The sequence below is a fragment of the Falco biarmicus genome, chromosome 5, assembly GCF_023638135.1.
Source record: "Falco biarmicus isolate bFalBia1 chromosome 5, bFalBia1.pri, whole genome shotgun sequence".
NCBI lineage: Eukaryota > Metazoa > Chordata > Aves > Falconiformes > Falconidae > Falco > Falco biarmicus.
This window is the reverse complement of record NC_079292.1, coordinates 29,276,621-29,289,795: the sequence shown is the minus strand read 5'-3', so window position 1 is coordinate 29,289,795 and position 13,175 is coordinate 29,276,621. Positions and strand designations below refer to the sequence as shown.

General features: G+C 53.5%; 1 protein-coding gene across 1 annotated transcript in view; it reads left to right on the top strand.

Annotated features, from left to right (window-relative positions):
- Positions 1 to 12,465, top strand: part of PODXL (podocalyxin like) — a 47,038-nt gene extending 34,573 nt beyond the window's left edge. Inside the window, exons 5-9 of the mRNA XM_056341299.1 lie at positions 4,485 to 4,641; positions 5,519 to 5,580; positions 5,673 to 5,840; positions 7,532 to 7,588; positions 8,822 to 12,465. Coding sequence (XP_056197274.1) covers positions 4,485 to 4,641; positions 5,519 to 5,580; positions 5,673 to 5,840; positions 7,532 to 7,588; positions 8,822 to 9,016 — 639 coding nt within the window. The 3' untranslated portion in view covers positions 9,017 to 12,465. The remainder of the gene's footprint in view (positions 1 to 4,484; positions 4,642 to 5,518; positions 5,581 to 5,672; positions 5,841 to 7,531; positions 7,589 to 8,821) is intronic.
- Positions 12,466 to 13,175: the final 710 nt, after the last annotated feature.

Here is a 13,175-nt window from a genome sequence, read left to right as displayed (position 1 = left end):
TGGCAAATTGGCACTTCAGGAACCTTCTTATAGCTCATGCTGCACCGCATCAGAAATAGCTGTTCAGGTTCATGAACCTCTGCTGTCCCATTTGTAAAACGGACTGACTTGACTTCACTGTAAGGTGGTGAGGTGCAAAGTGAAGCCACACTGTGTTCATAAACCACCTTGAGATACATGGTGAGATGAGCGCAGTCGTTCCTACTGACCATGGCAGCTCTTGAAATTCCCTGTGGCTTGGTGGTGGCCCTGCCAGGCAGCCCTGGAGAGAGCTTGGACCTCCCAGTAGCACCCACCTGGAGGAAGTGAAGCACCTGTCTGCTGCCATCTCATGACCATCACCTTCCTACTCTGGCTGCTGCCCGGTGTAAATGCTCCTTGCCCACACACCTGCAGAAATGATGTTCTTAGCTGAGCTGCCCTTAATGTTGGGGATGACTCCAAGGAGGGACCTTATTACCATGGTGGCCCAGACACCACAGCAGGACAGCCTCTCCTGAGACCATCCCCTGCCCTGCTTTGTGCAACATCTGAACCTGCAGCCATGCCCATGCTGGGAAAACTTCTCATCAAATTTTATATTGAATGTCTAAAAATATTTCATCAGATTGACAAAATCTGATTTTAGAGCCTAAAGCACCTGGGTGACTTATGATTGTGCTGGTGTTTAATGCCTCCCCTCTCCTTCTGGGTGCAGTTATGCTCTGCACAGAGCCTCTGTCCTCCCTGTGGCTTCGCTGGAGCTGAGCCAGGAAGCTTTTTGTAAATGAGGATGGTGAGGCTGGGAAGCGCCGGTGCACAGTGATGCACTGGGAGGCTGAGGGGTGGGCAGACATCGCAGCTTGGCATCATCCGTCACTCCTCTCTGCCCGCTCTGCTGGGCGACGGCACGCTGCAGCTGGCGAGCCAGCGAGTCTGCCACCCTGTTTCCCTTGGATTCCTCTGGGCATAATAACGAGCCGAAGCATTGTTAGTACAAAATACCAATTATGCCTCAAAACAGCTGCAGAAACACTGCAAGGGTGCATCCTCCCATAGCATCACTCTCCTCAGCTGCCAAAACACCTCCCACCTGCTTGCCATTAACTTTCCACCCAGTGTATTCCTGAAAATTGCAACAAATTTTGTGCCTCCCAAGCCAAGCAGATAACAGAGAAATGGCATTATCTGGTTTCCCTGTTTTGTAGGCCCCATAAACAAGTCTCTAGCCAAATCTTGACAGCAAAGTGAAAAAATCTTTTGCATTTCGCCACCCGTGGGAAAACAGGAAAGTGCGCGCTATAAGGAGAAGCATTCCAGAAACGGCTCCAATCCTGGTCCACAAGAATGAGCTAGAGTCGGGGCAGCATTGTACTAAAGCTCAGCCCCAGAGAGAAGCCAGGGAAGCATCGAGGGTAATGCAGGTGGTGTGGGACGTCCAGATTACACATGGCAGGAGAGAGGGCAACACCTCATGCACAGCTGGGCCCGTGGGGCATCGCTGGCGCTGCAGGGACCTCAGAAAAATGGTTGGGACTGAACCTAGGAATCGTGGACATTTCCCAAGGTCTGGCTAGCAAGTGTATCTTCAGTTGGGTTTTCGTTGGCTGCTTGGGGTTCTCCAGCCTTGGGATAGATGGGTGGCTGGCTGCTCTGTTCCTCATCCCAACCCCAAAATGCTTTCGGTGAAGTGAGAGGTGACAATGTCAGAGGTGACTGATGTCCCCCAAGGTGTGCTTGAGCCACACAACCCTGTGGCCACCTCCTAGGGGCCCAGTGTTCCTCCTCCATCGTGTCCCCAGCTGGGCCATGGATGTGCCCAGAGAGATAAGTTGGAGGATGCTGGGGAGCACCGGAGCTTGCTCCAGCCAGGGGATGCAAAAGCAACAGCAGTACCACCCAAACCCGCGCCCAGGTGCCCGAGGGAGTTTGCTGTGTGACACCCACTGGTCTGGGGACAGCAGGACTCTCCCTGGAGCAGGCAGAGGGACACCCTCACCGAGCAGGGCCGTGGTCCCCCATGCCCCATCCAGCTGGAGGGGGTGGTTTGTTGACTCAAGTGCTGTTACCTCATTCAGGGATGTTAGTTTTAGGTCCCTGCCAGTGTGGGAACCGGATTTGAGCTCTCGGCAGCGCCTGTCAGCTCTGGCCAAGGAATGCGAGTGGCTGCGGCAGCGGGAGGAGAACGCTGCCAGGGCCAGGGCACCGCCGCCGGGGCATCCCCACCGGCTGCAGCCGACCGTGGTGTGCCCCTCGCCAACCCTGGGAGGGGCATATCCCCCCCGTTCTGCCTCCAAAGGGGGTTTAGGCACTGCTCACCATCTGGCAGCAAAGAGGTTCGGTGCTCAGGCTGGGTTTTAGCCTCACCTCTGATTTCCCTTCCTGTAGAGGAATTGTAGAGGACTGTATGAAAAATTTATTTGTAAAAAGGTTTTAATGATTGTTAAAAACATAAGGTATGACATGTTAAGAAAAAAAAAAAGAAGGGGGAATTGTAGAGGAATTAAGCTGGGTTAATTAGCATTGATAATATTCAGCTGTGGGTTGGGGGCAGCTGTGGCTGGTTCTGTTAAGTGGTTGGGCAGCCAGTGAAGAGAAAGCAGTCAAGGAAGAGAGGAGGAAGAAGCAGAGAGAGAGCGAGCACATGCCCTGGATAAGGAGAGACTAGGAGAAGGCAGCAGAGGGACTGGCACGAAAAGCATGTTGGTGTGTGATGGTAAAGGACCTTGTTGCAGCCGGCTAGTTTGGAGAGTGCTGTGATGCAGTGAGACCATTACCTAAGTCCTCTAGGTTTCTTCAATCATAGCCTAAAAATCTGATGCAGAGTCCCTTGAAACCAGTAGAAAAGAAGGCAGCAGAGGGACTGGCATGAAGAGTGTAATGATATGAGATGGTTTCCCCCCAGCCACGGGGTGGTAGGAGGAGAGGTGTGTTATTAAGGGTTGGGGGAAGGCAGAGCTGAGCTGCTGCAAAACCTGGGGAGGGAGGATGCAAGGAGGCAGCAGAGAGGCTTCTCATGCCTCTGCTGAGCAGAAAATGCTGCACAGGCAGGGACTGATGAACTGCAAGATGTAAAAGCATAGGAGCACAACCCAAAGATGATAAAAACGCTGCCCTGACCAAACCGTAGTCCTCTCCCCCCTGTTCCGCTGGGGATGAGCTTTCTGGGGGATGCTGCCTTGCCAGGGTCTTGCCTTGCTGCCCATGGGCTGCCCTGGCAGAGGGCTGGGGGCAGGTTTCCCATCGAGCTCTTTTCCCAGGGATGCAGCGGGATGGTGCGGGCCCAGCAGAGGGGCCTGGGAGGGGAAGTTTCTCCCCATGCAAAGTGAAAGGACAGGCAAGGGCCAGCGGCCGTTCCCAGGGACAGCCAGGGCCTCACAATGCTGAGCTCACCCTCGCACTCTGCCCAGGACCGCTCTTCCGCCCCGGCAAGTGCATCCTGTCTCCACTGCTGCTTCCCAAATATTTAGATAAGATGGGGTGAGATTAGGTGCCTTCCTCAGCTGGGTGGCTCCCGTCCTTGCGGTGGAGCAAGCGGGATGCTGCCGGCCATCGGTGCGAGCGGGACCCAGTGCAGATGGTGTTGCAGAAGGAGAGGAGGAGAGGAAGGTTTGGGGTGTTGGAGCAGACAGTAGAGCCTTTCCCAGCCAGGGCACGTGCTGCCTGGTGCCTCGTTACAGTGCACACAGAGGACTTCTGCACATAGGACCTTGTGCAAGCAAGACCTTACACATGTAGCATCTGTGCACGAAGGACTTGTCCATGCAGTGCTTGTGCACACGCCACCTGTGCACATAGGAGCTGTATATGCAGCACCTTTGCATATAGGACCTGTGCACAGTGATCATCTCTACTTTAGTGAAGCGTTGAGCAGATGAAAAGCCTCGGGAAGCATCTTGGAGATGATGTAAGCTCCATCCAGCGCTCTACCACCCTGCCGGCACCATCCTGGCTAACCTCTCCAGGGATGCTCCAGGTTATCCAAAAGCAAAAGATTCTCTTGCCTCTGCAGAGCCACAGAGCCGTGGGGAAGCTCTAGGAAGGAAAGGGACCTGTGTTGGTGGGGACAGAGGGTAGGAGTGCGGGTGGGTGGGTGGGTGGGTGTGGGGGTGTGTGTGTGTCTATGTGTGTGTGTGTCTGTGTGTGTGCTGCAGATGCCTGTGGGGACACAGGGGGGCTGCACAGCCCTGTCCTGCTCCAGCCAGGGCCCCTCAACCTCCCTGCCCCCCCGCCCTGCTTCCCTCAGGGACCTGCTGTTCCTGTAACGCCAAAAGCTGCGGCGCTCAGATAAGGCCGGTGCAGGGCCCGGTGGGGAATGGCAGCCAAGAGCTCAGCTTCTTATAAAGAAACTACTTTTAAACTTTTCCTGTTCTCTGGGAGTGCCAGCGGCAGCCGGGTGGTGCAAAGGGATGGGGATGGCCACAGCATCCCTTGCAATGGGGGGGGGATGTTCCTCGGCTGTGCCCAGGTTGGGGGACGGTGCTGAGCCCTCGCTGTCACTGCAGGCGGAGTGGAGGACTGCCAGCATCAACATCTCCTTCTTCGAGAGCTTCTGCTCGACAGGCCAGCACGTGTTCAACGCCAGCAGGGAAACGTGCACGGTGATGCTGACCTCCCATAAGCCCCACTCCCAGCACTGGGCTGTGCAGGCGGTCGTGCACCGTGAGTATGATCCCATCATCCTGCCCAGAGTGGGACAGGGTGGGACTGGCAGCGGGGACCTGGGCACAGGGATGCAGCCTGAGGCTTAGCAGAACCTTCATGTCTGCTAGAGCTTGGCCCAGGGGCTCCCCCATCTCAATGACTCAAGAGAGGCAAGAGGCCAGAAATGAGCTTTGCTCCCCAATGAATGCACCAGAGCCCCCTCCCATCTATGATGAGTCAAGGCAGGGACCGATGTCCAGGAGGAAAAATTCCTCCCCAGTGGTTAAAATCCAGTGCCCTGTTCAAATCCTTCCCCAAGGGACCACAAAGAGGAGTACCTTGCCCACATCGGAGCCCTTTGGGGAAATCCAGCTGAGCCTGGGGGTGCCCAAACATTGCTTTAGGACCAGGGTGCTGGGAGGATGGAGACATCACACTGCCCGAGCACGATGGGGAGGAAGTACTGAGCTCCATCCTCCTTGTCATCATCAGGGCAGGGACTGGGTTGGGGGTCCAGCCTCCAGCACCGGATCATGGGCAGGGCAGCTGGGCCCTGGGGACTAATCCTGCACCACACTGGCATGGCCCCAAGTAGCCGGTTACATCCCCTCGCTGGTCTCACTTGTAAAAGGCCCACTGAAGCGGAGAGCCTCACCAGGGTGTGCACAGCCTGGGACTGGGGGTAGTGGGGACTGGGGTGTCTGGGGCTGTCCTCCTTCCAGGAAAAGAGGTCCTGGCTCATTGTCTGGCTGCAGAGGCACCTGCAAGGCTTGGCTTCATGCCTGCACATCTCCATCCACCTCCTCCAGAAAGAGGGTCACCCCACTGATGGGGAGATGGTGGCACAACCTGCTCCCCCAGCCTTGTGCTAATTGCAACCTCTTTCTTCCCCCAGTCCCTTTGGACCCCGAAAAAGTCCTCGAGGAGCTGAAGGAGAAGAAGGACAAGCTAGAGGAGGTAAGGAGTCCCCGGTCACAGTGCAGCTCTCCCACAGATGTCCCCCACGGCGGGTGGCACAGGAGGCCCCTGACCTGTCTGTTCTGTGGCAGCTCGGCATCACCAACATCACCTATGACAAAATGGAGAGGGAGATGATAATCAACGATGAGTTCAGCACGCCCCTAATCATCACCATCGTCACCCTGGCCGGCTCCCTGCTGCTGATCGCAGCCATCTATGGCTGCTGCCACCAGCGCTTCTCCCAAAAGAAGGACCAGGTAAGGTGGGAGGGGGGTGGGACAGGTACCCCAAGACCATTTGTCCCAGAGACATCTTCAGGAGATGAAGATCATCAGTGTTTCCCTCTCTGCTGGTGGAGACATCCTGGTTTGCCCAGCAGGCACCACTCTTGCGTGTGGCTCGAGGGGTGCTCAAGGGCTGTGGATGCTCTGGAGGGGCAGGAGCTGCTCTTTGGGGGTGCTGGGGTAGGGGGGAGCCAGAATGAAAACCAGGGAAATGAGAAGCTAGTGGTAGTGGTGGTGGGAATGTCAACGAGCAGCATCTTCAGGTCATAATTTTGACACAAAAGGCTTTCTCAACCCAATGCCCCCTCCAAACCCACCTATACCCCCAAATTCCCCCCCCCCCAAAAAAAAAATAATTTCAAAATACTTTTTTGAGTAGGGGACAAGCAGGGCTGGGTAAGCAACATCACCCTGAAGCCTCCCCGGGGTGCCAGGGGCTGCAGGGAGCTCGCAGCTGGTAGGGTTGGAGGGCGCCAGGAGGACGGCCACAGGAGGGCATCGACGCTGCACGGCTCAGGCTTTAGCAGAGCTGGGCCAGGGCCAAATTCCAGAGCAGCAGCAGGATTTAAGGAAGACCAGACATGGAACAAAATTAGTATTTTTATCTCCGGAAGCAATTCTGAGCGATTTTAGCATAGCATGCACCTGCAAGGTCTGGCTGTTCCAACACCCTGCAGCACTGGTGGGGAGAGCTCTGCCGTGCACCCGAGTTTTGCATCATCTCTTGCTGAGGATTTAGCTCTGGAAGACAGACAGCAACAGAAGGCGGGGGGGGGGGGGGGGGGGGGGGGGCGGGCCCAGAAAAAAAAAAAAAGGGGGAAAAAAAAAAAAAAAAGAGGCTAAATGATGCAATTAGGGTAAACCACCCTCCTGATGGAGACACGAACCCCTACATCCTACTTCAGGTTATTTTCCCTTATTTTCCCCCCCAAACCATCCTTCCAGGGGGTCCCAAGCTCCGAGCTGCATGAAGGCGAGGGATAAGGCAGCCTTTGCTTTATTTTGCAGTCTAATGGAGATGAACACAGGAGGCAGCAGGGAAAAGCAAACCAATGCCAGCATCAGACTTGTCTTGCAAGGCTTGGTTTTTTTTCGGGAGGGAATGGAGGAGGATACAAGACCTCAACAGATATTTGACCTCCGCTCTGGTCCCCTTGGAGGTTATGGGGCTTTGCAGCCTGGCCATCCCTCAGCTAAAATCTCCCTGGTTGGGGTGAAGAGCATCCCAGCGGGGACAGGGAGCTGCATAACACTCTTCCTATGTTATTCAGAAAACAGGGTATGTTTTAGGGATGGGAATACACGTCCCTCAAGTAACGTGGTGCAGAGGAATAGGTACCAGCCCTGGCTGGAGGCTGTGAAGGTACAGACCCACCAGCCACTGGGTAAGGCAGCAGCACCAAAGCAAGGGATGCACATTCCTCAGTGTGGCTCTTGCTCAGGACACCAGAAAAGATCTCCCAAGCAGTTGCAATAAGTTCTTAGAAAATCAAACACATTTCTCCTTTCTGGATTTGCTTTTGTGTGGTTTCTTTTGTTTTCCTCCTGCTGCTTTTCCAAAAATGACTTGAAAGTTTTTTTATTTTTCTCCAACCCTCCCTTCCCCACCCCACCCCCCCTCCTTTTAAATCCTGCTGTTGTTTTACCTTGGAAATAACCACCAGCACATCCACCCTGATGTCCCCGGGTTTGATGATGGACATGTGGCCCTGATCTTTAATGTGAGTTCCAACACAGGGATCGGAGGGGCGGGTGCCGCATCCGTAACACCCCCAGCTCTCACCCCCAGTGCTTGATAGGGCTCAGTAGCTTTTAACAGGACTAAAGCCCAGCTTTAAAGACCCCTTCCCCTTGCTGCACGGCTGGGGGTGCCTTGCCATGGAGGAAGAAAGTGCTGGCGCAGCATCCATCCCTCTGGGGTTGTACCAGCAACCCCACAGGGCAAAACTCCTCCTGCAAGAGCCCAGGTGCCTCCTCTGCTTATGAGCATCCCACCATCCCTGCCCACATCCCCCCTAGGGGAGCCCCAGCAGCACCTTCGCAGCCCCCCTGCTAGTGCCAAGCCCTGCGGTTTTGCTTCTCCATCCCTTTCCTTCTCTGTTGATTCCCTCCCACGCCTGTCTCCTGACATTTATTAGGAGCACTGCAATAGACTGAGCTGTAAATCCAGGCAGATTTTAACGGGGGTGCCTACTGAGAGCCCTGCACTCCCCCAAAAAGGGCTGACCGAGGACTGCAGTTTCCCCCACGTCCCACCAGGGCAGGATGGGGATGAAGGAACCACCGTGGTGAATGCAAAACTAGGATGGGCTGGGGGTCTGCCAGGGGCTGAAGGGCTGGGTTGAAGCCTGGAGCACAGTGTACCAAAGGAGCAGGGTGATACAGCACCTGATTCATCTTTCCCGGCCTAGTTTCCACCAAGAGCTCCAGAATGAGAAGGGATGATGCTTATGGAGGGGGAGATGGGCTGGCCATACCTGCAAGCTGGGAGCTGCCCCCAGGTCAAGGGGGAGAATAATAATAAAGCAGCTAAAAAGGGATGGGGGGCAGAACGGGGAGGGGAGGAACAGAGTTAGGGGGGCAGGAGCTGGGATCCAGGGTTGGGGTGAGGCAGCCATGCTCAGCCTTGTCCTGGGGGAACTATGCCCCAGCCAGGCTGAAGCTGGCAGCTGCTCCTGGAGGTTTTCCACAGGTCTCTGGCTGTTCTTTCCTCCCTCCCACCATGAGCAGAGTCTCTCTCTTGCCAGCTCCATGCTATCCCCTCGCTGCACCAGCACTGACTGCAGCCCGCAGCCTTAACCTTGCTATGAAAGTCTCTGTATAGGCTGTAAAGTCTTCATACATCTATACGGGGCAGCGGTAACAGCTGGCTGGGAGGTGACAGCCCTGAGGTGGCACACACAGCATAGCCGAGCTCTTTTTCACTAGGGTTTCTGGGTTTTCTTTCCTCGCAGCAGCGCCTGACTGAGGAGCTGCAGACTATGGAGAATGGCTACCACGATAACCCCACACTGGAGGTGATGGAGACCTCCTCTGAGATGCAGGAGAAGAAGGTGAACCTCAATGGTGAGCTAGGGGACAGCTGGATCGTTCCTCTTGACACCCTCATGAAGGAGGACCTGGAGGAAGAGGAGGACACGCATTTATAGGATACAGAACTCAAGCAAAAAATGACCAACACCCCCCAAAAAAAAACCCCACAACCCCTACACGCACACAACTCAAGGCAAAATTCTCAAAAAAACCCAGAAGATCCCTTAATGAACCATCACTGCCCCTCCTGTCACCACATGGGGTGCAGGACAGAAGAGGAAGGAACACGAGAAGATGGCTCTGGGGTGCATGGTCAACACAAGCCACCATGGTGGCCACATCTAGACAAGCACCCTCCATCACCCACAGTGCTTAGCAGGACCTGCCACACCAGACCTGACCAGCCACAGGAAAACAGGGTGGCTTTGCTCCTCAGGAACTGCTGGTGTCTCCTCTGAGCATGTCCCCTCCCATCCCGCATCCAACCATGGCAACCGCATCCTCCAGCTACCAAGCAACTCAAAAATAAAAAGAAATTAATGTAAATAGGATGGGAGAGGGAGCACATCTCTCCACAGCAAACCGGCACCTGGCAATTAGAGCTAGAAAAATCCTCTGGCCCATGCTGTTTAGTCATCGCTCTGCCCTCCCCAACACCCAGGTATCGCGCAGAAGAAGCTGGAACAGCCTGTTCTTTTTTAATCCAGTTTCCATCCTCTCCCCATAAACTGCCGGCTGAAACACACGAGAGCCCCGTGTTGTGCCATAGGCAAACGCACACATCCAGGCCCAGCCAGACGGGAGGGACGCAGCAGTGCCAAGTGATGCTCAGTCCCACGGTGCTGGCCAGCTGCGCCACAAAGGGCTGTGGGACACATCCTGCACCCAGCTGGAGACCAGGAGAGGCACAGCAGCTTCTTGTATTGATACAAGGAGGAGAGAGAGGAAAAGGAGTAATTCCTTGAGTTCATCCCTCCCAGGAAGGGTGTAATGAGACCTGGAGTGACACCTGGTCACTAGCCCAGGCAAGAGGTTGGGGGTTTCATGGTGCAGGAGCCCAGCCCCAGCACAGACCAGCTCTGCTGCTGCATTTCCCTACAGAAGTGTTGATTGCCTTCCAGTAATTATGCTGCAGCATCTCACAACCCACATCCATCCTCCCCCAAGGCCGGGGGTTACATGCATCGTGATGGTTTGTGATTTTTGTGGTCATGTTTTGCTGCACGAGCAGCAGAAGAAATAAAAGCAACAGAAGCATGAGCCAGGTAGCTTGGTGGTATTCAGGGTTTTCCATCGGTACAGCCCTTGGTGTTTCCTCCCCACGAGGTTTATAAGCTCAGCCCACACTCTCAAACTCTTCTTCAAAAGCCAGTAAAATGACAGAGACCTGCAAAGAAACTTCCGGCTGAGCAGTGACGCTGGGAATGAGCTTTGCCCTGCAGCCCTTGGTCTCTTGCCCAGCTCTCCCTTTGCTGCAGGCGTTTAGAGGGGAAAAGAAAATACATGCAGGAGCAGAAGGTGGCTGGACCGAGACCATTTCTGGTTTTCCACTCACCACAGCTCCCAAATAACTGTGGAAGAATGGGGAGGGTTTCACACCTTTGCTCTGGCTTTGGTGAAGCGGCTCAGCCCTGGCAGAGGCAGTGGTCCGCGCTGGGCTCCATCCTCCAGCCCCTGGGAAAGAGAGGACCAGGCAGCCACTTGGGTGAGTGCATCTCCCAGCACACCAGGGTGGCGGCGGTCCCAAGCCCTCTGTGAGCCAGAGGAGCTTCAGATGAAGAGCGATGCCTGAGCACGGCCCTTCCTCTCCCCTGCTTGCCGTAAACCACGCAGTCACCCACGCACAAATGGGGTGATCTCCCTTGAGTGCTGCCACCAAGTCGACACAGCGGGGATCCGCTCCCATGGCTGCCCGGAACGAGGAGAAAAGCAGAGCCGAGCAATGGAAAACTGGGGGAAACCCAGGTCAAGTTGGTCCTCGGGAGTGCTCATGAAGGAGGGGATTGGGGTGGTTTGCTCGACCCCAAGCCAGAAGCTGGCAGAAGATAAGTCTTCTGAAAGGGACTGGCTCGTCTCCCTTCTCTCCTGCACCGAAGGGCAGAGTTCGAAGTGTTTAAACCTATGTATTTTTCTATGTAAATATTCCCGCTATTCATTAGCAATGTATTCAGCGCACTTCACTTACCTGTGCTCTGCACTATGGGGAAGTAATTTTGGAGGGGAGGGGGGGAAAACTGGAAAAAAAATAAAAAAGTAAAAGCTAAAGGCCAGTCTGGTAGGGGATCATAATTCGATGTGAAGCAGGAAAACACCTCCTGCCCCGATAACCCCACGCCACAGCTTTGTCCCTGCTCCAGCAGCATCAAGTTCAGCTCTTTAAAGTTGCAGCAAGGCTCTAATAACTGGTCCCGGCATTTGCAATTGCTTTCGCGAGCACATTTGCTTCCCAGTTGCCCTGAGAGATGAACAGGTCCGTGACCTCACATTTCTGGCCTTCACAGAACATAAATGCAGCAACAACACAGGGCAGCAGCGAGGCTTTGGCCGCGGGGGCTGGCATTGCCGTAAGGGTGCCCCTGGCAGAGCATCTCCAGGCAGTCGGGTTTTGGCATGTGCCTAAAGATCCTTCCCAGCGAAGAGATGCCAAAGTGCTTTAATGAATCAGGTCCAAAGACTTTCCAAGAGAACCCTACAAAAGCTTGAGATCAAGCAACCTTAAATCTTCCCGAGCAGAGACCAGAGAAGGTATTAACTGCTCAGCAAGTGCTTATAGTGATTTATATTTGAATAGGAATTGTACATTTATTTATTTTTCCAGACACCATATTTTTAAACCACTAATGTTTTATAGTAGATTTTCCTTCCCCTATTTAAAGAACTACTTCCACGGAAAAAAAAACACAGTACGTTTTTTTATGTTGAGAATATTCTTTTGAAAAAGTAAAAAAAAAATATCAGGTAGGAAATGCAGTGATGAGCATCTTTGGCCTTAATCCTTCCCTTTGTAGACTGCAGCCATAACTGTTAGACCAAAAATAATTAAAAAAAAATAATCTACCCAGGCATTTGCTCCCTCCCTTCCCCGCACTCCTCTTCTCTCTCCCAAAACAGCTTTAACATCCAACATGTTGTACAAAGAGATTATTGCTCCTACCTTTTGGTGAGAGTTTTATAAGCAGCTCAGATGTCCTTGCAAGAGACTTTTCTACTTTCAGATTTACAAGGAACACGTAACTACTTTAGGACAATTTGTCTCCCGCTCACAGTGCCATGACCCAACCGATGAGACTGATACTGTGACTGTTGCCTACAGAAGACATACAGAAGACAGAATCTGTAAGGGACTGCAGGAGAACCCGTTTCCCAAGGCGGCTACTCATTGGACCTTGCACATATACTAGAGCTCTTACGTACTGTATAGCAGCATCTCTTACGGGGACAGGAGTCTGATTTACACTGGAATTTACTGAGGAACTGGATTGTAGAGTTTATTGCGTTTTCCTACAAATATATTTTGAAAGCATCATGTATTTCTGTCAATAAACATTCTTATGTAAAAGACCAATTTCTTGCCTGAGTGAAGAGGGGTGGGCACAGCAGAGCTCGAGCTCAAGAGCCACAGCTGTCCCTTAGGTAGATGTTACACCTGGCTATGGTTCGAGCTTGTTTGGAAACCCAGCTCAGGCTCTGCATGGTCCTGCTAGCAAGAACATGTGAAAACACTGGACAAGCAGGAGCAAAACCAATCCAGACCTTAGAGCCATGGAAACATTTGTATTTTCCCCATGCAGAGGTACGATAGTGGTGGAAAACATCTCTTAATTAAAAAAGAAACGGAAGCTTCGGAGGGGTGGGATGCTCAGCTGGTGTGGGTGAGGGCAGCCCCACCACAGCCAAAGCACCATGAACTACCGGTACCTTTACACTCATGGAGGAAAGTGAGCGGGAGTTGCCCCGATTTCTGCATTTCATCCTAACTCCTAGCCTGCGAGCCCTCCTCACACCGGTCTGGCTGTGGAGGAGGGAATCCAGCTGCTCCCCTGCTAAGCCAGAACCCCCTAACGAAGGAGGGCCACCGTGCAAGGGCAGCAGCAGGGGCAGCAGCAGCACAGGCAGTTCAGCATCTCCTTTTGCCTTCAAGGGCACAAAGTAAAACATGCTAAGTTTCCACTTATGCAAGGAAAAAAGAGGAAAAAGGAATTCTGTTTGATTCAAGTATTAAAAACCAGTGGTTTACATCAGCATATGTTCTAGCTCAGTGTTCCTCCCCAATAA